The 25,063-nt window shown below is 39.0% G+C and overlaps 1 protein-coding gene across 11 annotated transcripts in view; it reads left to right on the top strand.

Annotated features, from left to right (window-relative positions):
• The window catches only part of FRY (FRY microtubule binding protein), a 443,455-nt gene that overhangs the window by 300,309 nt on the left and 118,083 nt on the right, over positions 1-25,063 (top strand). For 10 of the 11 annotated variants that reach the window (XM_060637419.3, XM_060637417.3, XM_060637413.3 and 7 more), the window contains 6 exons: positions 772-875; positions 1,353-1,461; positions 3,378-3,464; positions 12,604-12,775; positions 14,139-14,271; positions 17,735-17,842. In XM_060637419.3, the coding sequence (XP_060493402.1) occupies positions 772-875; positions 1,353-1,461; positions 3,378-3,464; positions 12,604-12,775; positions 14,139-14,271; positions 17,735-17,842 (713 nt within the window). Of the gene's footprint in view, positions 1-771; positions 876-1,352; positions 1,462-3,377; positions 3,465-9,614; positions 10,617-12,603; positions 12,776-14,138; positions 14,272-17,734; positions 17,843-25,063 lie in introns of those variants that run through there. The other variant, XM_078432899.2, reaches the window with a different exon arrangement.

The following is a 25,063-nucleotide window of genomic DNA, read 5'->3' as shown; positions in this document are numbered from 1 at the left end:
GTTTGTTGAATGAACACATGAGTAAATGATTGGATTAAAGTTCATCTGAGTTTTCATGTGCCCCTTAAAATTTTTCCTGACCTTCCTTGAGCTTGCCATAGCTTGTCTTTTTTTCTGTTTTCATTCTTTAGCTCCTGTGCCTACCAGTTTTTTCTACTGCCTTAGAGTTGATTGCTTTTTATCCATCTCCCATCCCCCAGAGGTTGTAAACAATTTAGGGAAAGGGATTATCTTTTATCTCTATATCCCATGTTCTAACGCAGTGCCTAGTACACATTCATCTCAATAAATGTTGGTGGGTAATTAGATTCAGGCAGTGGGGGGGGGGGGGGGTGGGTAGGGAACTTGGGGAATCAAAACAAAAACAATGTTTACAAGGGCATAATCAACACTAGAAAGAAGAGATTAATTATTCTCTTAGTGCTAGAGAATGCAGGTTCCCTAGGGCTGGAGGAAGAAGGCAATTTCAAGTATTCACCTTGGCAAAGAGAGAATGACATGACTTCCCCCAGAACCACTCTGCCCTGCCCTCATGGCTATTTGGATCCCTCCTCATAGATTATTTACACAATGGACACCCGGATGCAAATACCCCATAAATCCCAGATGATGCAGTGCCTTGTAGGGGCCCTGCATTTCTAAGCCATTCAGAAAAGAATAATCTCCATACATTCCATACAGTACCATTTAATCTTTTTTTTTTTTTTTTACCATGTAATATTAATTAAATCTTAAATCTAATGCTATCTTACATGCTGGTTTCTGTTGCAGAATAAAGACCCCAAGATGGCTCGGGTTGCACTGGAATCTCTATACAGATTACTCTGGGTTTACATGATTCGAATTAAATGTGAAAGCAACACAGCTACTCAGAGGTAAGGATCTGGTTTGGGTTAATGGTAACTACCTCACTGAGTTAATGGTAACCATTACTCAGCCAATAAAGAGGGTGTTTTGTTTTACTGCTACCTATACTAACCAAAGTAGAAACTATTCAAAGTTGACACTTTCTAAAAGATCTAAGTCCTAAGGACATTTTCAGTCTTTGCTTAGTCAGTAGCTCAGCAGCCATTACAGAAATTTCAGCCTCTACTAGGATGGCAAGCTTCCACGGCCAAGGTTGCCTTCACCGTGTTAACAAAGCACACGGCTATAATCTTCCCACTGCCCTTAGTTTTGCAGAAAAACTTGATAGAGTAATTATGCTGATGAAAAAGGGATGAAGTGGTTTGTTTTCTTTTTCTGAATTCTCTCTGATACTTAGATAAGATGAAACATCTGCCGTTTTCACTTACAGGACTGGAGCTCAGCCAATCTTGCTTGTGTTCTCTTTTTTTCTCCCTATCTTTCAGCCGTCTTATAACCATCATCACAACACTTTTCCCCAAAGGGTCCCGTGGTGTGGTGCCAAGGGATATGCCTCTGAACATCTTTGTGAAAATCATCCAGTTCATTGCGCAGGTAATGGAGAAGCTTCTGGCAGTGGGAATGATCTAACTGCCTTCAAGTAGCCAGTCTCCTTCCTAGCAAGTACTACCAGGTGAAAAGTCTGAAGTAATAGCTTATGTGGAAAGACTTTGCAGGATGGTGTTGTCAGTGTTTTCACACGTAGCTTTTTTTTTTTTCTTCAAAACAAATAGTGACATGGGTACGTCAAGTGTTTTCAGCGTCTGTCACATGAAGGAGTTGAGAGAGTTTAAGTGACTCATCCAAGGCCATAGAACCTATTAGTAAAAGGGCCTCTTGACTCCCAGTCCCTGTTTTGTCCCGATGCTCTGCTCTGGATTCTGCAAGTCAGGAGGAAGCCAAGAGTCTGGTGTTTGGAGGAAATCAAAAGATTGCTTTGTGAAATTGAGGAGTGAATAAAAATGCTCTTTCACCCCGTGAGAAAGAAGCATGAATAGGAATATTAGAATTTATCAAGCACTTACTCTTTGCCAGGAACTTTTTTTTTTAATTTTTTAATGTTTATTTATTTTTGAGAGAGAGAGAGAGAGACAGTGCATGAGCATGAGCAGGGAAGGGGCAGAGACAGACAAAAACACAGAATCCAAAAGAGGCTCCAGGCTCTGAGCAGTCAGCACAAAGCCTGATGGGGGGCTTGCACTCAGGAGCCATGAGATCGTGACCTGAGCTGAAGTGAGATGCTTCACCAACTGAGCCACCCAGGCTCCCCTGCCAGGAACTTTTCTAAGAACTTAAAGGTACTAATTTCCTTAAAAACTGGGTCCAATAATGGTAAGCATAGATTTTAGTATTTAGTTTACTATTTAGACCCAAGATTTTTACTTTTTAAATCACACTTTGTGGGTAAATGGTTATATCCCAACTTTGACTTCCTCGTGACTTACAGAACAATGTGAAAAGATAATTATCCCAGTTCAGCCTCTGCTACAAGCCAGCTCTATACCCTTAAACAAGTCAGAGAGCAAGCATCTTTCTTCTGTGTCTTGAACTGTAAAATGAACTGTAAAACGTGGAGGGAAATGCTCACCCAGTGTACTTCAGAATGCTGTGTGGATAAAGGGAAATTATAGGCATGAAAATACTATTAGTACAATTGACATTGATATAAAGATGTAAGGGTCAGTCGTTACTTCACAGACTAGTAATGTATAATATCTCTCTATGTGTTCGGATAATGAGATGCCTCTGTCATATTTGCTCTTAGGGAAAAGACGTTTCTTGCTTTTTGGGCAGATGAATTAATGTGATTTTTCTGCATATAGTTATCACGTGCCTGAGAATGTGTTTTGCTTATTCCAGAATATTGTTTAAAATGAACCAGTCATATCATAGCAGCCACTGTCTCAAACCATTAGAATCTGGCTTCTGCTTTCTCACTTACGTAATCATAGTATGTCTTATTTGTTGATTGTTCATTTCGCTTTCAGACATTGTCCATTATAATATGAGCCCAAGGATTTGAAACGTTAGAGAATAGAAGAAGATGGTCATTTTGCAGTGGTATTTTTAAACGTATATTTTAAACTGAGTTTCAAGAGGTGATCAGCATTTGCTTTACAAGCAGAAAGTGTTGAGACTGTATTTAAGCCCAGACATTCCAAGTGTTTTGGTTTTTCATTTGGGGGATTTGTTTTTTGTTTTTTGTTTTATCATTCGTCATTCCAGGCTTTAGGGGCTAAATTCCACATTTTACATAACAAAAGCATCTCTGTACATCACATGAAAACGGGCAGCCTCACCCAAGGCTCTAAGGGGCATGGTCTTCCTTCAGGGATTCTCTTAATGCATAAAACTGAACAGCATCTTGCTTCTTGTAGCAACCACCTGTTGGTGGCCTAAAATGAAAATAGACACTTCACACTGAATTTGTATTTTAAAATCTTTGTTTTGTTGTCTCTTTTCCACTACAGGAACGCTTAGATTTTGCAATGAAAGAAATTATTTTTGATTTTCTCTGTGTGGGAAAACCAGCAAAAGCTTTCAGCCTCAACCCAGAGGTATGAATGAAATGATCCTTTTATGTACTTCTAACCGAGCCGTACCTTTGCTTTGCGACTTTGGGGAATAGGGCGAAGGCCATTTTCTTGAAAAGTCTTCTGTTTCTTTCTGTCCATGTTTATTTGACTAACAATCATAGATGATGGAATTTCAGGAGTCAGGTTTTGGGTGAACAGACTTAGGATGATAGCAAGTTTATGTGCCACCATATTCTGTGCTTCGATGATAGAGCAAACCTTGCCCCAAAAGATAATTTGCCACTACAGGTCACGGTGTTTTCTTTTAGACAAGTCAGTACTTATAGCTGTTTTGATGCAGATGAACAAGTTGAGTCCTGGGAAGTGTTGAAACAGAGAAGAATGAACGCATGTGATAATAAAATACTAAAATCGAATGAAATCGAGTGATGTACGGATCTATGTTTCTGTGGCAGCGTCACAACTCAAGGGCCAGGCAGATCCTGAAAGTGATGGGCACAACACATGGTTGGAGTGACCTATGCAAATGAGAAGCACATCCCAGTTTAAACTTTAAGAACACTGGTGGCCAACAGAACTGTGCCTGGCAGGGTGCCTCTTTGCAGTCTTTTCCCTATGATACTGTAGAAAGAACACTAAACCAGAAGGCAACAGTATTGGATTTGCCCCTTGACACAGGCCTTACCACTTAAACTAGCTCTAAGACATTTATCTCTGAGCTTCAACTTTTTTTTGCCAGGAAAATGAACAAAATACTTTTCTAGATCACTCATAGAATAATTGTGATACTGTGACATTACAAGCTCTTAAGCAACAAAACAAAACCAAAAAAAAAAAAAAAAAAAACCAAACCAAAAAAAAAAAAACCCACCATAGAAATTTTTTTAAAAAGGAATGTTCGTATCATCACTGTACTATTTTGTCTGGCTCCTTCATTCTGTCAGTAAGGGTAGAGGCTCGAAATCAGCAGCTGGTTAATAGCAAAAGGAACCACATCTCCTGGTTCCACAGCCTGTATTCTCTTCTTTGTGCTAAGGTTGCCATGTGTCTAGGGACAGCTGGAGAAGCCCCAAAATGGGAGTTTTTGTCTTGTGTCTAATGACATCACAGTCTTCTGGAATGGCTACAGCCAGGGTCAAGGGAAGAGGGACAGAGTTGATGCAAATCCAGAACATTTGGGCTAGAATGGGGCCCAGAACCCTAGGTAAAGAGTCTTCTCCTGCTGGGAAGTTTCTCAAAATATTTTCACTTCTCAGGAGTCATGGCTTTAACAGCCCTCAGAATTACCAGGTTATTAGTCTAAAAAGAACATACTGAAAGCTACCATCATCATCACCATGTATAAAATTTACCCTTTATTCTTTCCTCAGACTCCTCAGTCAATGAATAATTGGTTAACCTCTTTGTACAGAACAATTGGAATTATGGGGTTTTTAATTTTTAAAACTACAAAAAGACATTTGAGTATCTTCTTCCATTTCTCCTGAGCTTATATGGTTATGGAAGAGTTTATCACTAGTTGGTGATTAGAAGCTTAAAGGCAGATCTGTGATCTCACTCAATAGCACACACAAGGATGAGGATAGTCTATAAAGTAGATGTCACACTTGATAAAATATGTTGTAGGTCACAGTTGCCCAAGAAACGTATTCAAATTGTGTCTTAAATCATATTTTGGAAATAGCTTGTGGAACAGTGCCTAGAGATGTAAATGATTATCTTACTACGAAGTTTATAGTGCATCACCACTCAACAGTCCAATAATTTCCAGGTAAGTATCCCATTTTAGTTCAGACTGAGATGGCTTCTATATGCATCTTCATCATCATAAGAACTTACTCATCTGTGAGAAGTTTCTAGGTCATCCATTTCTCTAATTTTTGTCATGACCTAAAATAACATGGAACTGGATGTCCTAGCCAGCACCAGAGACAAAAAGAAGAAATAAAAGGCATAAAGATTGGAAATGAAGAAACAAAACTCTTTTTATTCACAGACAACATGATTGCATATGTAGAAACTACCAAAGACTCGGCTTAGCTAATACATTATTTTAGACAGTTTGTAGGATAGGGGTGCCTGGGTGGCTCAGTTGGTTGAGTGTCGAACTTTGGCGCAGGTCATGATCTCGCCATTCGTGGGTTCAGGCCCTGCATTGAGCTCTGTGCGGAAAGTTCAGAGCCTGGAGCCTGCTTCAGATTCTGTGTCTCTCTCCCTGCCCCACCCCAACTTACGCTCTGTCTCTCTCTGCCTCTCAAAAATAAAAATAATTTTAAAAATTTTTTAGAAAGTTTGTAGGATACAAGATAAATATAGAGGGGCACCTGGCTGGTTCATTTGGTAGAGCTTGAGATTCTTGATCTCAGGGCCATGAGTTCAAGCCCCAAGTTGGGAAGGAGCCTACTTAAAAAAAAAAAGATAAATATATAAAATCAATGTATTTCTATATTATGGTAATGAACAATTAGAAACCGAACAATGTTACCTCTGGGACACAGCAAAGGCAGTCATAAGAGGGAAGTATATAGCAATCCAGGCCTTCCTAAAGAAGGAAGAAATATCTCAGATATACAACCTAACCTTATACCTTAAAGAACAGCCAAAACCAAAACCAGCAGAAGACAGGAAATTATATAGATTAGAGCATAAATCAATGCTATTGAAACCAAAAATATCAGTAGAACAAATCAATGAAACCAGAAGCTGGTTCTTTGAAAGAATTAACAAAATTGATAAACCACTAGACAGTTTGATCAAATAGAAAAAGGAAAGGACCCAAATAAATAAAATCAAGAATGAAAGAGGAGAGATCACAACCAACACAGGAGAAATAAAAACAATAATAAGAGAATATTATGAGCAATTATACGCCAATAAAATGGGCAATCTGGAAGAAATGGACAAATTCCTAGAAACATATACACTACCAAAACTGAAACAAGAAGGGAAACAAGAAGGGAAATTACCAAAACTGAAACATGGGAAATTTGAACAGACCCATAACCAGTAAAGAAGTCGAATTCATAATCAAAAATCTCCAAAAAACAAGAGTGCAAGGCCAGATGGCTTTCCAGGGGAATTCTACCAAACATTTAAGGAAGAGTTAACACCTATTCTCTTGAAGCTGTTCCAAAAAATAGAAATGGAAGGAAAACTTCCAAACTCTTTCTATGAAGCCAGCATGACCTTGATTCCAAAACCAGACAGAGACTCCACTAAAAAGGAGAACTATAGACCAGTTTCCCTGAGGAACATGGATGCAAAAATCCTCAACAAGATATTAGCCAACCGGATCCAACAATACATTAAAAAAATTATTCACCACGACCAAGTGGGATTTATACCTGGGACGCAGGGCTGGTTCAATATACACAAAACAATTAATGTGCTTCCTCACATCAATGAAAGAAAGGACAAGAACCACATAATCCTCTCAACAGATGCAGAAAAATCGTTGGACAAAATACAGCATCCTTTCTTGATAAAAATCCTCAAGAAAGTAGGGATAGAAGGATTATGCCTCAAGATCATAAAAGCCATTTATGAATGACCCCACACTAATATCTTCAATGGGGAAAAACTGAGAGCTTTCCCCCTCAGGTCAGGAACAAGACAGGGATGTCCACTCTCACTACTGTCATTCAACATAGTATTGGAAGTCTTAGCCTCAGCAATCAGACAACACAAAGAAATAAAAGGCATCCAAATCGGCCAGGAGGAGGTCAAACTTTAACTCTTCGCAGATGACATGATACTCTATATGGAAAACCCAAAAGATTCCACCAAAAAACTGCCAGAACTGATCCATGGATTCAGAAAAGTTGCAGGATATAAAATCAATGCACAGAAATTGGTTGCATTCCTATACACCAACAATGAAGCAACAGAAAGAGAAATCAAGGAATCGATTCCATTTACAATTGCATGAAAAACCATAAAACACCTAGGAATAAATCTAACCAAAGAGGTGAAAAATTTTTACACTGAAAACTATAGAAAGCTAATGAAAGAAATTGAAAAAGACACAAAAAAAAAAAAAATGGAAAAAGATTCCATGCTCCTGGATAGGAAGAACAAATATTGTTAAAATGTCGATACTACCCAAAGCAATCTACATAGTCAATGCAATCCCTATCATAATAACACCAGCATTTTTCACGGAGCTAGAACAAACAATCCTAAAATTTGTATGGAACCAGAAAAGACCCTGAATAGCCAAAGCAATCTTGAAAAAGAAAACCAAAGCAGGAGGCATCACAATCCCAGACTTCAAGCTGTATTACAAAGCTGTAATCATCAAGACACGATGGTACTGGCACAAAAACGGACACTCAGATCAATGGAACAGAATAGAGAACCCAGAAATGGACCCACAAACGTATGGCCAGCTAATCTTTGACAAAGCAGGAAAGAATATCCAATGGAATAAAGACAGTCTCTTCAGCAAGTGGTGCTGGGAAAACTGGACAGCGACATGCAGAAAAATGAACCTGGACCACTTTCTTACCCCATACGCAAAATAAAGTCAAAATGGATGAAAGACCTAAATGTAAGACAGGAAGCCATCAAAATCCTGGAGGAGAAAGCAGGCAAAAACCTCTTTGATCTTGGCCGCAGCAACTTCTTGCTCAACATGTCTCCAGAGGCAAGGGAAACAAAAGCAAAACTGAACTATTGGGACCTCATCAAAATAAAAAGCTTCTGCACAGTGAAGGAAACAATCAGCAAAACTAAAAGGCAACCAACAGAATGGGAGAAGATATTTTCAAATGACATATCAGATAAAGGGCTAGTATCCAAAATCTATAAAGACTTAACAAACTCAACACCCAGAAAACAAATAATCCAGTGAAGAAATGGGCAAAAGATAGGAATAGACACTTCTCCAAAGAAGACATCCAGATGGTCAACCGACACATGAAAAAATGCTCAGCTTCACTCATCATCAGGGAAATACAAATCAAAACCACAATGAGATACCACCTTACACCTGTCAGAATGGCTAGCATTAACAACTCAGGCAACAGCAGATGTTGGTGACGATGTGGAGAAAGAGGATCTTTTGCATTGTTGGTGGCAATGCGAGCTGGTGCAGCCACTCTGGAAAACAGTATGGAGGTTCCTCAAAAAATTAAAAATAGAACTACCCTGTGACCCAACAATTGCACTACTAGGTATTTATCCAAGGGATACAGGTATGCTGTTTTGAAGGGGGGCATGCACCCCAATGTTTATAGCAGCACTATCAACAGTAGCCAAAGTATGGAAAGAGCCCAAATGTCCACCGATGGATGAATGGATAAAGAAGATGTGGTATATATATACAATGGAGTATTACTCGGCAATCAAAAAGAATGAAATCTTGCCATTTGCAACTACGTGGATGGAACTAGAGGGTATTATGCTAAGTGAAATTAGAGAAAGAAAAATATCATATGACTTCACTCATATGGGGACTTTAAGACACAGAACAGATGAACAAAAGGGAAGGGAAGCAAAAATAATATAAAAACAGGGAGGAGGACAACATAAGAGACTCTTAAATATGGAGAACAAACAGAGAGTTACTGGAGGGGTTGTGGGAGACGGGATGGGCTAAATGGGTAAGGAATCTACTCCTGAAATCATTATTGTACTATATCCTAACTAACTTGGATGTAAATTAAAAAAAGAAAAAAAAAAAAGAAACTGAACAATTTATCACAGCAATGAAAACAAAGTACTTAGCACTAAAGCTAACAATTATGTATAAGATTTGTGTACTGAAAAGTAAAAGATGTTGAGGAAAATCATAGGCAACCCAAATAAACAGAGAGAAATACTGTTTGTGGACTGAAAGATTTAAGACTATAAAAAAGTCAGTTGTCCCCAAATCTATATATGTTAAACGATAATCCCATTAATAATCCCAGTTAAAATCCTTATAGCATTTTCTATAGAAATCAATAAACTTACTCTAAAATTTATATGGAAAGTATAAGGAATTAGAATAACCAACATAATGCTGAAAAAGAAGAAGAAAAATTGGAGGACTAGTATGTCCTGATTTCCAAACATACTGAAAAGCTACAATAGCGTAGTGCTGGCAGAAAAGTGATTTTAAAGACTAATGGAACAGAAAAGAGACTCCAAAAATAGACCCACATATATATGGCCACGTTCAACCCATAATTTGCACAGTAAGCAAAAATTAAGTCAAAATGTATCGTAAACCTAAGTGTAAAATCCAACATTATAAATCTTCCAGAAGAAAACATACGATAAAATCTTTGTAATCTTTGAGTGGACAAAAATTTCTTAGGACACAAAAATCATGAATTACAAAAAAAAAATTGGTAAATCAAACATCATCATAATAAAAATGTGTCTGCACTTTAAGAGAGACTGTTAATAAAGCATAGAGTAGCTGACTGGGAAGAAACTATTTGCAAAACATATCGATAAAGCACTTGTATCTAGGATATAAAGAACTCTCACAGCTCAACAGTAAGAAACAACTCCATTTTTTAAATGGGCAAAATGAACAGCCTCTTCCCCAAAGAAGACATACAAATGACCGAGAAACCTATGAAAAGATGTTCAACATCATTAGTCATGAGGGAAATGCAAGTTAAAACCACACTGAGACGTGCTGAGAAGGATGTTGAGCACCTGCAACTTGATACTACTTTGGTGAGAACACAAAAAGGCACCACCATTTTAGAGAACAGTTCGGCAATTTCCTTTAAATTTAAACACACGCTTACTGTATGAGCCACCATTTCTACTCCAAGGTATTTATCCAAGAGAAATTAAAGCTCCAAAAGTTCCAAAAAGGTTTCTATGAATATTTATTCATAGAATAAACATTTTTAAATGAGGACATACTAGTCCTCCAATTTTTTTCTTCTTTTTCAGCATTCTGTTGGTTATCCTCATTCCTTATACTTTCCCTATAAATTTTAGAATAAGCTTTATTGATGTAACTAAAAACAGGAAAGCAACTCATGTTCAACAGCTGGTGAGTGGCTGAACAAGTTGTGTGCATCATCAATGTAGTGGAATACTATTCAGCAATGAAAACAAACAAAGGAACAAATGACTTCTATTGCAACAACGTCTCAAAAGCTTGATGCTATGTGAAAGAAGCAAGACACAAAAGACGATGTACTGTTCCATTCCATTCTGGAAAAGGTGAGATACTAGAAGGCAGAAATTAGACAATGACTGTCAGAGGCTGGGATGGAAAGTGGACTGACTCTAAAGAGGCATGAGGGAACTTTTGGGGATGATGGAAATAACTTTATATCTTGAATGTGATGACAGTTACCTGACTGTCTAAGTTTCTCAAAACTCAAAGAACTGTGCAACTGTGTATGTTTTACTCTATGCAAATTATGTCTCTATAAACCTGACTTTAAAAAAATCAAGTGTAGATTCAAACCTAAAAATATATAATTACCAGCAGGAACTTTTCAGGCATTAATTCTTACCATAGCCCTGCCTGATCACGAGGTATCACTATCTTCATTTTATAGAAAGGAAGCTGAGACTTGGACTTGGAAGAGTTAAATAATTTCCTAAGAGTAGACAAATAATGAAATGGAGAGGTACGATGCAGAACTATATAAAATACAAAAAGAAATTGTGAAGCTAAATTGAAAATATATGTCCCAGTGTTATCCAGAGGGAAGGAAAACTCAGAGAACTGGCCAGGGCAGTTCATAAATTGGATATACCACTTGCAAATAACAGACTTGGCCAGTGACAGCAATCCACAGTTATTCTATTTGCATTGCATTTCCCGAATTGAACATTCCACTTCCTCACCCAAAACATTACTATGTCTTGAGAAAGATACATAAGCCTAGAGTACATGTCACGAACTACTAAAATGAATGAGGAAATGAGTGGACTTTTAATACACAGTTAAATCTTTTAAAGTTAATACTGTTTCCTTCTAGAAACTGGAGACAGAATATTATTGAAGGCTATAAAATCATAAAGTACACATTGGATCAGCACAAATGAGCCAGAAAATTGTTCACCAAATCCTGGTTAAAATATCAGTGTCCCTTGAAGCTTGAATGGTTTCAAAATGAAAAGAAGTCTGTATTGTTTTTTTGTTATAGGATATAATCTTATATCACAGAATAGGCAACTGGGGCAAACTTGACTTGGGTATAGCTTCCCACCTACTTCTTGTATGGCCTCAGTTTCTTCACCTGAAAAATAGGAATAATTACACTTTCCTTGCATGGCTGTTTTTGAAATGAGAACTAATGAGCAGTTCTGGACAGATTTTAGGGGCTCAGTAAATTATAACTAGAGTATCGTTGTTGGTAGCAATAATTATTATTTTCTGCTGTTGGGTAGTAGCCTGCTTTGGAAACATTACTTCATGTAATGTGTATTCATGTATTACTTCATGAAAATTTGAGTATAAACGCATTACACATGGCTGTTAAGGAAGTACAGATGTTTTAGTACTTTGGGACCTTTCAAGATATTGCTACTGGTAGCAACCATCTCTCAGTGATCTTTCAGAGCCACTATTATGCCTTACCTGAGCCTGAGGGTGATAAAGATCTGGCCCCGAATGGCATGTCTTCTTATAAGCCCATGTGTTTTTTATCAGTAACAAGTTCAGCGGCATTGAACTTTTAAAATTTATTTTCAAACTCGCCAGTCTTTTTGAATCAAGAGTCATCAACCCGCAATTCAGAGCAGACCATTTTTATTTTGTGATTCACATTTGTAACTCCTGTTTGTTTTCATTCAGTCTTTGTGAATTAACACACAGGGCATCTCTCTCCCTCAGGTGACCTATGAGCCCTTTGTTTACCTCAGTTTCCCTTAGTTGCAGCTGCTCCAGAGGATGAATGCCTTTCCCTTTGAGGTTCACCAGGATTCCCCAAACAGGATGAGCATGACCCTCTCAAACGTACCCTCCAAGTAGGGTGAAAATCTTTCCAGTTGTCTTCCTCTGCTGTCCCAACAAATAGTGACAGAAACTCAATTTAACGTTCATAGGTTTGGCCTAAATTCTTGTGCCTTTTAAATTACTTTCTCATACTAATCTGGATAGCAAGCCATGCTGACTTCTCTCAAAGGCCGATGGTTTAATTCCACGACAATAATTGGGTTTTTCTTTTTATTATGAACACATTATCTCTTACAGAGAATGAACATTGGTTTACGGGCATTCTTAGTAATAGCCGACAGCTTGCAGCAGAAAGATGGTGAACCCCCCATGCCGGTGACAGGAGCTGTTCTCCCTTCAGGAAACACATTGAGAGTGAAGAAAACATATTTGAGTAAAACGCTAACTGAAGAAGAAGCCAAAATGATAGGTGGGTCTCAGAGATACACGTGTTAGAGGTGGGCCTTGGTAAGCCCTTCTAATGACCAATGGATACTTACCCTCAGTGAGGTACGCTGTTAAAACATTTTTATACAAGTAGCTGTAACATTCCAACATTAATTGTTTTGAATGATTCATGCTGTGCTTTGTTTTACTGCCCTTTAAACTTTCTGGAACTTCCTGGTAAACATTTTGCCATTTAAACGTTAGACTTTTATCTACGGTCTTTTCAAACTTCTAATATTGATTATCTACATTTTACAGTAAATTTCTGAGACATCTGTGTCCTTTGGTAGATATCCTGTTTAAAAAGCAACCATATAAATATTCATTTGTTAGTTCATTCATTTTTATACTTCCTTTCCTTTTTTTTTTTTTTCAGTAAAATTAGTTAAATCCCTGTTTTAAACATTCCACATCCCACACATGCCAGGTCATATTGTGGGTTTAGCTATATGAGACTATTGTTTTTTTAATTTAGCTATCTTAATCCAAAGAGGTGATTTTTGCATTTGTTTCTTTCTTATTGAATACTTGAATTTAGAAACCTACAAACTTTGTTAAAATAATTCCTATGTCAAAGATCTGAGGGAAATTTGAGGAGACTTTTTGCTTCAAATGTTTATCTTTAATTAGGAAATGCTCAAATGAGTTCAGAAAGATTTAATGTATGAAAAAATAATCATTAATAATTATTTCATTAAAGTACAAATTTTAAATGCAAAGCAATTTGCTTTTCATTTGTATTATATACATAAATATATGAAATGCATATACATACATGAAATACACATAGGCTACATATATTTGACTTCCACTGTAGAACATTGACACTATATTTAATGAGAACAGTAAAAATGCTATAGCTAAAATAGGTTTTACTTCATTTTAAAATTTGTGATGTAAAGCCATTTTTGTTTATTTTACTAAAAAATCTATACATATATTTCAGAGAACAATAAACTTATTAAAATCCCAACCCCAAATAACAATTGTTCTTTATTTACATCATCAGTAATGATGGTGAATTTTCTTGTACTAACCAAAAACATAAAAATTCTAAAGCAAAACTACCTATTTCCTTTTTATTTTAACTCTTCGGGAAAATATTTCCCTTTGAAGTATGAGAATTCCGATTTATTAAATTTAAGTGATTATTCAGTGAACACCTACCAAGTTCAGGACACTATGCCAAGCATTCTACAGAAATTAGATTGAATTAGAATCTGCTTAATGAAGTCATTGACCCATAGATGGTCTTCAGTAAAAACATGTCATAGGGGAGGAACAAAGTAGGATTTCATTCCTTGGTGGATTTAGTCAAAGATGTAACTATAATGCACATTTTCCAGGAATGTCCTTGTATTACTCCCAAGTACGAAAAGCTGTGGACAACATTTTAAGGCACCTCGATAAAGAAGTGGGAAGGTGTATGATGCTAACGAATGTTCAGATGCTAAACAAAGAACCTGAAGACATGATCACGTGAGTACAGTGAGGACTAAGTTTTCAGTGAAGGATTAATTAGCCAAAATGTACCAGCAGAGATTTTTCCCATTTATTCACTATTTTGTTCTGCTCTTCCTAGCATCAGAGTTCTGAGAAGTGCCAAGGATAGTAAAAACGTACCTTGACTATATTTGACTAACTCTGAAAATAAGGTCAAACCTGAGATTGATCTATTTCAGTTATATTTCGAGTGTCCTTAGGCCAGTAAGTTAGAAACGGGAGGCCAAGTCTCTCAGTGGTCCACAAGTTGCTCCCAAGCTAGCTCTGTCACAGCCTGCGTGCCAGAGTGACATCACCAGTTTACAGACATTCCATCTTTATAAATTTCAAATTCACTTGTTTCTAGTGATTGTTCCTGAACCGTGAGCGTTCCATGTGCCTAATAATCTCTACGCGACCGTGTCATAGAAATACTGAATCTTTGAAGAATAATTTATAGTTGTGAATGTAACTCTTCATTTGAAATCCAATGTGCTCAGCCCAAATCTAAGATGCAGCTTTGTAATTAGAGCTCTGCAGAAGAAACTCATGCAACTTGTATTTGCTGCTTTTGATTCGTTACGGCAGGAACTAGGATTAGGCTATAACTTCACACTTCAAGAAAGTTCAGACTTTGTTGTTGGACTGTGAATTAAATTATACGTGGCACCTGTGGCGTAAGTTTCCAAAAATATAACCGGGAAAGTTTCCTTTGTTCCTCAGCATTTCCAGTTCCAAACACCACAGTGTGTTGGAAAACTGTTACCTATACAGGGTAATTCATTCAGTATTTCTATGTTGTGGGTGTGTATTTTTATTGCAATGGCAGGCACCTCAAAAATGAAGTATGACAAAACAAAACAATACATGATAAGACAAAGTAAAACATACAGAATTATTCTAAATACATAGTTGGGAGTATCTAAAGTTAAAATTAAAACCTCCTCCTCAGAGCTCCACTTGAAATCTACGACCATTGCTTGACTCAGCGTGATTCCTTTAGGAACTTTCCTTATGTCGACACAAATATATACATATATGTATTTGTTGTACAAAAATGGGATTATACAATGCATATTATCCTGCAGTTTGCCAGTCATTTGTTTTAAATGATCACGTTGCTTTAGATTTCACCCTAAATGATCGCAAAAATTAAAATTGACCAAGATGAATAACATCAAATGTGTTGTCTCCAGCTCCGGTTCCAGCCTCACAAATGGCCAGATTGTCAACCTTTAACCTCATTAGTACATTCTTTTTTAACATATTGAAGCAATTTTCAATTGATAATGTAGAAGATAAAAGACGTGTTTCTAAAACTTCTGCCATATGGTTGTTTGCCTGAAAAACGGTAAAGAAAAACTTGTAAAGGAAAACTATATTGATAATCAAGAGATCATAAGATAGGGTCAGGACCAAAATAGTATATTCAAAACCATAAAAAGGTACAGGTTTAAATGTAACTGTAAACATTTTGTTTGTATTTTAACCAATACCTTAAACTTTTTCTAAGATGATTCTTTACTTTGTCTATTCAGTCATCACAAGACCCCCAAACAGGGCTGGGAATACTTTCTATGCTACATTTTGAGGCAGATCCTGGAGTAGGAAATAACTCATTGCTACATTTCCAGAAGACAAAGAGAAACACTAGGGAAACATAAGCATTTAGGACAAGACAGGGAAGGTCCACACCACACTAACAGAAACCATCATTGCGGTTGATATGCAATCCTCCTGCTTTGCCACGTTCTGCTTAGGATATGAACTTGAACATTAAGCATTCTATTTGCTCCATTCCCGTTCCCCGTCCCTTTTGTGGTACATGCTAGAAGACAATAATAATACCTATTAATAAAAATTGTGTTATGGGGAGAGGAGGAGGTTCACTTGCTTCCTATAAAAGCCCAGAAAGCAAGGACTGCTGTAGTAGAAGGAAATCATGTACCCATTAGAGTTTCTAATCTGGGCTTCTTTTATCAGCTTGGAGGCCTCGTGGAATCTGCCTTATACTTGAGGCCAGCAGGGTCATCTGTTTTCCAACAGATAGGAAAATAATCCCAGCTGTTGAAAACATCTGGTGAGCAAGCCAGAAGAGCTATTTAAACAACTCACCGTGTTGCCAGTGATCAGGAGCCATCACTAAGCTCTAACTCTACAGTTATTGAGGATGACCTTGAAGACTCCTCCTCCCTTCAGCTGATTAAAACCCACTGTGCAATGGCTCCTTCTCCAGTCCTCGTACAAGGAGGACTATGCAGAAAGGACTATGGAAAAGGAGAGAAAACAATCCTATAACTTTCTGCAAAAGCAGAGCATTTGTGAAGTCAACACATTTGTGTTTCATTTTCCACATAAACAGTTTTGTATTCACTCTTGACAGACCTAAACAAAGCCGTGCAAAAAAGTAATGTCACAGAGCAGAATTTCTGTCTGATTATAGACAGGGCGGATCCTGCCTGCTGCATTTCTATTCTGACCACAGTTAATGTTCCAAAAAAGAATGACTTTATGCTACTTTGCACTTTCATCATTGTCTTTGTGTCCTACAATAGCACTAATTTCATGACAGTTTTATATTTATTCTCAGAAGACTGAATTACCAGAATTTAAATATGTTGTTATATTTTATCACTTAGGTTTTTTGAAGGATTTGATGGGTGGTTGAGTTTTTTCATAAAGGTTATGGACAAAATATGTGGTTAAGAATCAGTTACCTATTTAAGCAACTCAAAATTGAAATAATTTTTCACAAAATGTAGCGTTCCTTCAGATTTTACAGCAGAATATAGAAGACTCTAATTATCTTTAAGCATTCATATTGTCAAGACAATAAAAAGAGGGAAGGAATCTCCATAGAGGTCAGGCTCATCAGTGTAATTTTACAAATCAGAATTGGATGCACAACCATATAGAATTCAGGAGTTTACCTGACATTATGAAAGGCTTATTTTTAGAAGCACTTAATTTTTTTTTAATGACCGTGGGGACTCCAGAAGAGAAATATAACTTGCTAGAGAGACAAGCTTCCAGATGTTGTGCTTGTTAGAGGCACTATGCCTTGTACACACTAAAATCCCGTTTTTAAATGCTGAATGTAGGAATGAGTGCAGTGTGCTTTTTACACGCTGATGCATTTAGGCATGTTAGCAAATTCAGTGTTTTAAATGCAGTCCACAGGGACCAAACCCCATGGAACCCAACTGAATGGCAGACTCAATGGCAGAATGCTGTTGACATTGGCATTTGTCCTTTTAGATATATACCTCCAACGTTTAAATCTTTCTGAGTTCCCTTAGAACAGGCCAAGCTACAAAGGTCAAAAACTTTTGAGAAAAATGTGCAGTAAATACCAGGCAGTGATCCAGAAGGCCTGGATTCTAGTCCTTTTTCACAGATTGGATTGATTCTTTTTTTAACTTTTTGTAGCCTTTGACCCATGTTTGTTTTCAAATTCTAGGGGTGAGAGAAAGCCAAAAATAGATCTTTTCAGGACCTGTGTTGCTGCTATCCCTCGACTCCTTCCTGATGGCATGTCAAAACTTGAACTTATTGACTTGCTGGCTAGGTAAGTGAGAGCTGCAGTGGGTTTATTCGATACAATTGATTATAATCCTTTGTCATGATTCTTAACGACAACAGCAAAAAGAATGATTATTAAAAAATTGACAGATTTTACTAAATGAGGCATTATTCTAGGTACTATGTATAGGCAAGGGGGAATAAAGAAATGGTTTTTTGCTTTTTTTCCTCATATTCAAGGGGCTTCACATCCAAATTAGAAGCAAATACATAAGTACATAAGGTAACCAACTATCCAAGGCCTGAAATTGTGCACATTAATAGCACCTGAAGTGTGACACGTGAGTTCAGTGGGCAGGGGGATTACTGGGGACTAAGGAAGTCAGCAAATCAGTTCTGGGAGAAGGTGAAACTTGACACAGAACCCAGAACGATAAAGAGAGTGACGACAGAAAGGCACAGAGGTAGGCCTGGGGAATGAGGAGGTGGGTCTTCCTGGAGAAGAGTTCATTCAGGGTCTGATTCCCGGTCTGAGGCCCACAGACCCCTCAGGAGCCAAAGTGCTTAGCTAATTTTAGTGCTTCAGAAATCTGCCCCAAACCATACATTGATCACCCTCCCAACATTTGTCCATAAGAATGCTCAGTCCAGCTAGAACCTCAAGTGAATTTGCTTTGAGTGAAATTATGTTGATACATTTAAATAAGCATAATTTTCACATGTTGATCTGAAGCCCTAGTTGACAGTTATGTGCCTTTAAATTAAAAATCAGGGGCGCCTGGGTGGCGCAGTCGGTTAAGCGTCCGACTTCAGCCAGGTCACGATCTCACGGTCTGTGAGTTCGAGCCCCGCGTCAGGCTCTGGGCTGATGGCTCAGAGCCTGGAGCCTGTTTCCGATTCTGTGTCTCCCTCTCTCTCTGTCCCTCCCCCGTTCATGCTCTGTCTCTCTCTGTCCCAAAAATAAATAAACGTTGAAAAAAAAAAAATTAAAAAAAAAAAAAATAATAAAAATAAAAAAAAAATAAAAATCAAAAGTGACGTTACTTAAAAGCAATTTAGAATGTGAAATCGTTAGGAATGGGGTGCATGAAGGGAGTGGGATGAGAAAGACCACAAGTCCTCCTTGACTTGAAAAAATAAAGAAAAAGGAATATAAAAGCCAATGATTAAAAGGCATAGAAATAAGACTGGAGTGGTAAATTTTGAGAGAATCTTTACTGTTAGCTGAGGAATTTGGACCAATGGAGTTTTAAGCGAGAATAATGTTATAAAAAATATTAGTTTAGTCTGGTTAATCTGATAATGGTGGCACAGAGGAAAGCACTGAGGAGGATAACAAACACTAACACTGACTGGGGCGCCTGGGTGGCTCAGTCGGTTAGGTGTCCAACTTCGGCTCAGGTCATGATCTCGCAGTGTGTGGGTTCGGGCCCCGTGTCGGGCTCTGTGCGGACAGCTCGGAGCCTGGAGCCTGCTTCCGATTCTGTCTCCCTCTCTCTCTCTGCTCCTCCCCCGCTTGTACTCTCTGTCTCTCAAAAATAAATAAAGTTAACAAAAAATAATTTAACAACTACTAACACTGACTGAATTAAAGATGCATTACGCATGACCCCGTTTACCCACATTCACTAGCCCTTGGAGAGCACCCTTCTCATCAATATCCAAGTAAAGTAACCCAAGCCCTCATCCCACATGACTGCAGACCACCAGTGGCTATCCCATAGCCTCAGAGTATCTCCACAGAGCACCATGTTCCTGCTTATTGTGGTCATCACGCCCTCTCCTCTGGAGGGCCAATATGGACTCCTGTTGTTCGCACCTTGCCATCAGTTAATATCTTTTGTAGCCTACTGTCTTCCAACCATAGACAAAACTGCCCCCTTTCCTTCTGCCAGTCACCACTAACACAGGATGGTGCTGGATTGTGAGACTGACTGAAGATCTATTACTTTGAAAACCACTGTCGCAAGCCCTGGTGCTCATTGGCCAAAGCCATGCACCCTCCTAGCTGGCTTTGGTCACTGCTACCCGTAACCTCTTCTTTCCTGTAATCAGCAGCCTCCACACCACGCGGCCTTCTTTCTTCCATTCCGTGTTTAGGACCTATTTCAGGAAGATTATAACGTTAAAAAAAAAGGTACAGCCTAGGCTTTTGCCGCAGCTTAACAACCAGAATGTGAACAAAGAGCACATTCGTTGGAAGCAGGGAAGCAGTGGAAAGGAAGGAAAAATAAGCCTGGATCAAAGAGGGGCTTCCAGCTCCGGGTGAGAAGATCCAAGGAGGAACAAAGGGTAGAATCCCAAAGAATAATAAGCATGGTGGTTTGGGGATAAGGGAAGCTGAGGAATAAGAGACTCAAATACTGTTAATATTTGAGTATCCCACGATGATGGCAAAAACTGAGGGTAAAGAAAAGCTCTGAAGCAGGCGCCAGGTGCCAAGGTTACCCCAAAAGGTATGCGAGCAGCCGGTCGGTATGCCAGGGACAGCAGTGGAGGACGTGAGTGAGTAGGAGTCAAGTGTTCGCACAGAGGAGGGGTTGCCGAGCGGAAGGGCTGGATGTGGCAGTGAGAAATCAGGGGACAGAGGACCGCTCGTCATGGCCTGTGAACCACCAGAGAGCGAGAGACCACCATCTGAGAGATTTGGAGGAAGTACCAAAAAAATGGGAACGAAATGGAATCACAGGAAAACCATGGATTTTGCAATCCTGCTTTTGCAATTTTACTAACCATGTGATCCAGACAAATTATTTAACCCGTCGGCCTTTTTGCCTTGGATGAAACAGGAATAATACCACCTATCTCATAAGGCTGTTGAGAAGGCTAAATGTCATAGACGTGCGCTTTGATGCACCCAAGGGAAAATGTGTCAGCAGGGAAAAGGCAGTTTTCAGTTCGATTGAAGCAGAAGGAAAGTTCACTGGTGTCAGTGAAGTTCTAATTGCTGAAGATTACACGCGCTGAGGCCTTTGGAATACAAAGTTTTTGAAATGTCATGCAGCGTTCAGATACACTCTCTGAATCTATTTTTCCGTGACTCTGTGGGGTGGACTCTTACCTCTGGAATCACTCTGATCACTGAATCCAGGGACGTCTGACTTCTGCTGACCACGGTGCCAGGCATGCCAGAAGGGAATTCTCTTAGACGTGGTTGGAATGTCAGTGCTATTTATGGTGCGTCGTGTTTATTATTACGTACATTCTTACAAAGCCCAAAGCAATGGGTACTGTTTTTATGAGGGGAAAGAGCAAATAAACATTCTTGAGAGTTCAAGTCTTAGAAATCAGGAAAATGACTGGACTTATATGGGAAGCCTGTGAAGAGACCTTTTTCATAAACTTTAAAGGAAGCCGGAGGCTATTCTCCTCAAGGGAAGGATAACTTGGAGTGCTTGACCTACACATCGGGTCCTGTTAACCTATGAGAAAATGAGCCCCTTCAGACCTCCTTGAGAGAGGGTCAAGGGACAAAATGAAGAAATTCAAGAGCAATAAATGTGGGTTTCACGTCTATAGTTACTTTATTCCCCCATCGTCAATCGCATTGGGACTGAGTTGACTCTTGAGACAATATACAGTCTAGTCAGAGAGGTATGAGACCTTTTAGTTTAGATACTTCGTGGTCGCACCCATGGTACGTTGTTACTGGAGAAAAACTTTCTTTTCTTTAAAACTAGCAAAATAAGACCGACATTCCTGCCAGTTCCCTGTTCGCCCCTTGACCCGCCCAAGCTCAGTTCCCTGAATAAGGAGTTTCAAGGATATGTCCCACATGACTGTCCCCAGAGCCCCTTGCCAGCATTTCAGGTAATGACTACATTACCACAGACACTCTAATTTCAGACTTACAGTAGTATGTTTAGCAGGACAATGGTGTATGGAATGAACTGGCAAACCCCTTTCCCCAAGCTACTACGTTTCTGATTTTATGTGTATCCCTCAGCCCACTTATAATGGCTGTGTGAAGAATCTTTCCAGTTGGGCTCCATGGAAGCCACGCTGGCTGTCCTGACATCATGATAAGATCCCTGGGGACAATTTCCTTCCTGCGCTCACAAAGCCTGCCCTTCCCAGCTGTCTGGGTACCCCTGGGATTCTCCACATAGCAGGGGAACTTACTTGTGTCCTTGGCCATGGGCATCATTTTTCTCTTAACTGTTCTCCCAGATGTTTCCTGCTCTCTCCCTTGACCACAGGAAGGACCTTTCCCCCAATGGCATACAGGCTTCTGTCCTCTGTCACTTCCCACAGCATGGCTGTTGCTGTGCTGTTCATGGTCTACCTTTCCCTTCGAATAATTTGTCATAAGGTTGTTAGAATCAAATAATGCATATAAATCACTTCACATAGTGCCTAGAACACAGTAAACTCTCAGCAAATGTGAGTTATTATTTTTAGGCATTTTTGCATTTGCATAAAAGATTATGCCATGATGTACAATGCATTTTCAGACACATTATGTTAAGGAAAGCTGGGCACGTATTTAGTCCTATTTTCAGAGAAGGAGATTTGGACTTCAGAAGAGTAAAATCAGTTGCCCAATGTACAGAATTTTCCTAAAGCCAAATGGCAGCGACACACGTCATTGGTTTGATGCAAAATGACAGATAAACACTTTTTATGCAGTGTTTCCTTATAACCTGTGGAGATTGATAAGGTAATGTGTACACAGTTTCAGAATCTTCTGTGGTACTTGAAAAATATTTATCATATACCATTTTTTATTCACCTTTCAGTATGTGTCTGTATAGTGCAAGGTGGCTAGTTGTTTTGAGTATCTGAGAACTATTGTCTCAATTGCATATATTGCCTCAATAAACCACTTAATCTTATTTCTTTAATTTTAATTTCTTTTCATTGAGATGCAATTCGGAGCACCGTAAATAGTTGCAGGTTCATTGTTTAACACCTGCAGAGAGGAAATTCCAGCCACTTCTGGCAATTATTACAAAGGCTAACCACCCACCTGTCGGCAAATTACTACTTTTGGAAACCATGGTTTCCTGGGCATCGCTTTAAAACCATTTTTCCAGGGCACCTGGATGGCTCAGTCGGTTAAGCATCTGACTTTGACTCAGGTCATGAGCTCATGGTTTTTGAGTCCAAGCCTTGCGTCAGGTTGTGCACTGACAGCGTGGAGCCTGCTTTGGATCCTCTGTCTCCCTCCCATTCCCTCTGCCCCTCTTGCGCTCTCTCTCAAAAATAAACAAACATTTTTAAGAAATAAATAATAAATAAAACCATCTTTCCCTCTGCTGCCCTTGACGTTATAGGGCAGCAGGTTCCTTACCTTTTCCTAATAACCTTTTGTTTTTCCTGCCATAGTTTAGAAGGGGCTGTTTCTCCTAATGGATCTTTTTCTTCTGGATATAGTCTGTGAACTTGAAAACACTCCCTTTTCATTCATGTATCTCTAACACAACAAGGTTATTCAAAAGTACTAAGCTGACCCCATGTGAAGCTGAGCTCACCTTTACGAAAGTGTTTTCCATTAAAAGTCATTTATCTGGTCTGACCAACCAAGAAGGTGGCCTTGCTCAGGTTCTGATTTTTCCCCTTTTAAGCCACACCCTTACTTATTCAATAACAGTCTGTGGGAGCAGCACATGCCCTCGCGATCACACAGCTCAGCCCCTCTGGATCACTGAAAGCGGGGCCTCCAGGACCTCTGCACTGGCACGTTACCATCAGTTAATGTTTACTGAGTGCCTGTTTTTCCCATCCTAAAGGTGGCTTGTCATTTGCAGAGGCTTAATCTTTCAAACATTCAGGACCATAGATAGTATAAATACAATAAATAGGAATCATGAACTTAAGATGGGAAAATGACTTCAATTGTTGTTTTATAAACTAATGTTTTTTTAAACCATGGGCTGCAGAATGACTCAGGGGTGCTTATAGAGTAATGTTTCTTCCCATATGAGGGGGGCCTCAGGCCCTTAACCCCAGCTTTAACTCAGATATTATGTGTTACAGATTACACTTAATAAGCTGCTGATTAAAATACAAAGAAAGTTTGTAAGTTCTTTCTTTGTTTTACAAAGTTTGTAAGTTTGGCCAGTCCTCAACTGGAAGCTCAGGGCAAAGGCATCTTTGTTTTCTTTCAGTCACTGTGACCTCCTTAAGAACTGTAGACTGAGTGGGGCAAGTCTAACCGGAAGAAATAGCTTAGATCTTCCTTTTCATCATCTTTGTAGAACGTCACTTGCTTTTGGAACAGGAAATACATTTTCCCTGACTTGGTATATATCTGCTCATTAACAAGCTTTTGCCTGGTTTATATTGTCAAATTTGGACCAATTAGTGTGCTTTATGCTTTAGAGAATATGAAAGGTGTTTGCTTATCGAGTTTTTGAAACCATGTTTATTCAAAAATATAGAACTGTACCAGACTTGGTTTTTTTGCAGAAAACCAGATTAAGGGTTAGATGTGCTAGATTGGAATCCTGGACTTTGAGGAAGTTCCTTAACCACTCTGGGTCCCAACGTTTCCTCCCTTTCATTGAGGAGAATATCAACCATTTGGGGGCGCTCTCAGTGACTTAGCCATTTTCTTCTCCCACACTAAATGCCTCCAGGCTGCTGAGTCCTTAGAAATATGATCCCCTCAGTGTCTTTGATCTCTCTGTCTTCCTTCCTTACCACTCCTCTGCCTTGGGTCAGGCCCCCACCACTTGTTGCCTAAGTCACAGCAGTGACCTCCTAGCTGGTCTCTGTCCTGCCTCTGGTTGCTTCTCTAAGCCTTCTCCTCCGTATGTCTGCCTATTGTTTTTTTCCAGATGTGAATCTAATCATGTTATATCACCTATAACTTTCAAGATACAGTTTTTTTTTTTCTAATAATAATAGCTAACAGTTACTGAGTGCCTACCACACCCTCCTTGTGGTGCCATATGCCATACATGGGTCATCTTAATGAACCTCACAACAAATTTATGAAATGTGAGTACAGTTATTCTCCCTGTTTTCCAAATGAGGCTCTGAGGCTTAGGGAGATTGAGTAACTAGCACAAGGTCACATAGCTAGTAACTGACAGAGGCAAGACACTGATCCAGGCTTTCTGATTCCAGAGCACACACACCTCACCCCTTCCCTGCTGTATTGCCTCCCTGCACGGCCCACAGACCCTTTGCCAAGCTGTCTCTGCTTCCTCTCCAACACCATCTCACCCCTGGCTCCTACAAGCACCCTACCCGATTGACACAACCATACTGACCTCGATATCCTAAGGGCTGTTACGTCTGCATCTCAGGAGAGTCTCAA

This window comes from Panthera onca, chromosome A1 (genome assembly GCF_046562875.1).
Source record: "Panthera onca isolate mPanOnc1 chromosome A1, mPanOnc1 haplotype 2, whole genome shotgun sequence".
NCBI classification, from domain to species: Eukaryota; Metazoa; Chordata; class Mammalia; order Carnivora; family Felidae; genus Panthera; species Panthera onca.
The sequence above is the reverse complement of the archived record's forward strand: the minus strand, read 5'-3'. Positions and strand labels throughout refer to the sequence as shown.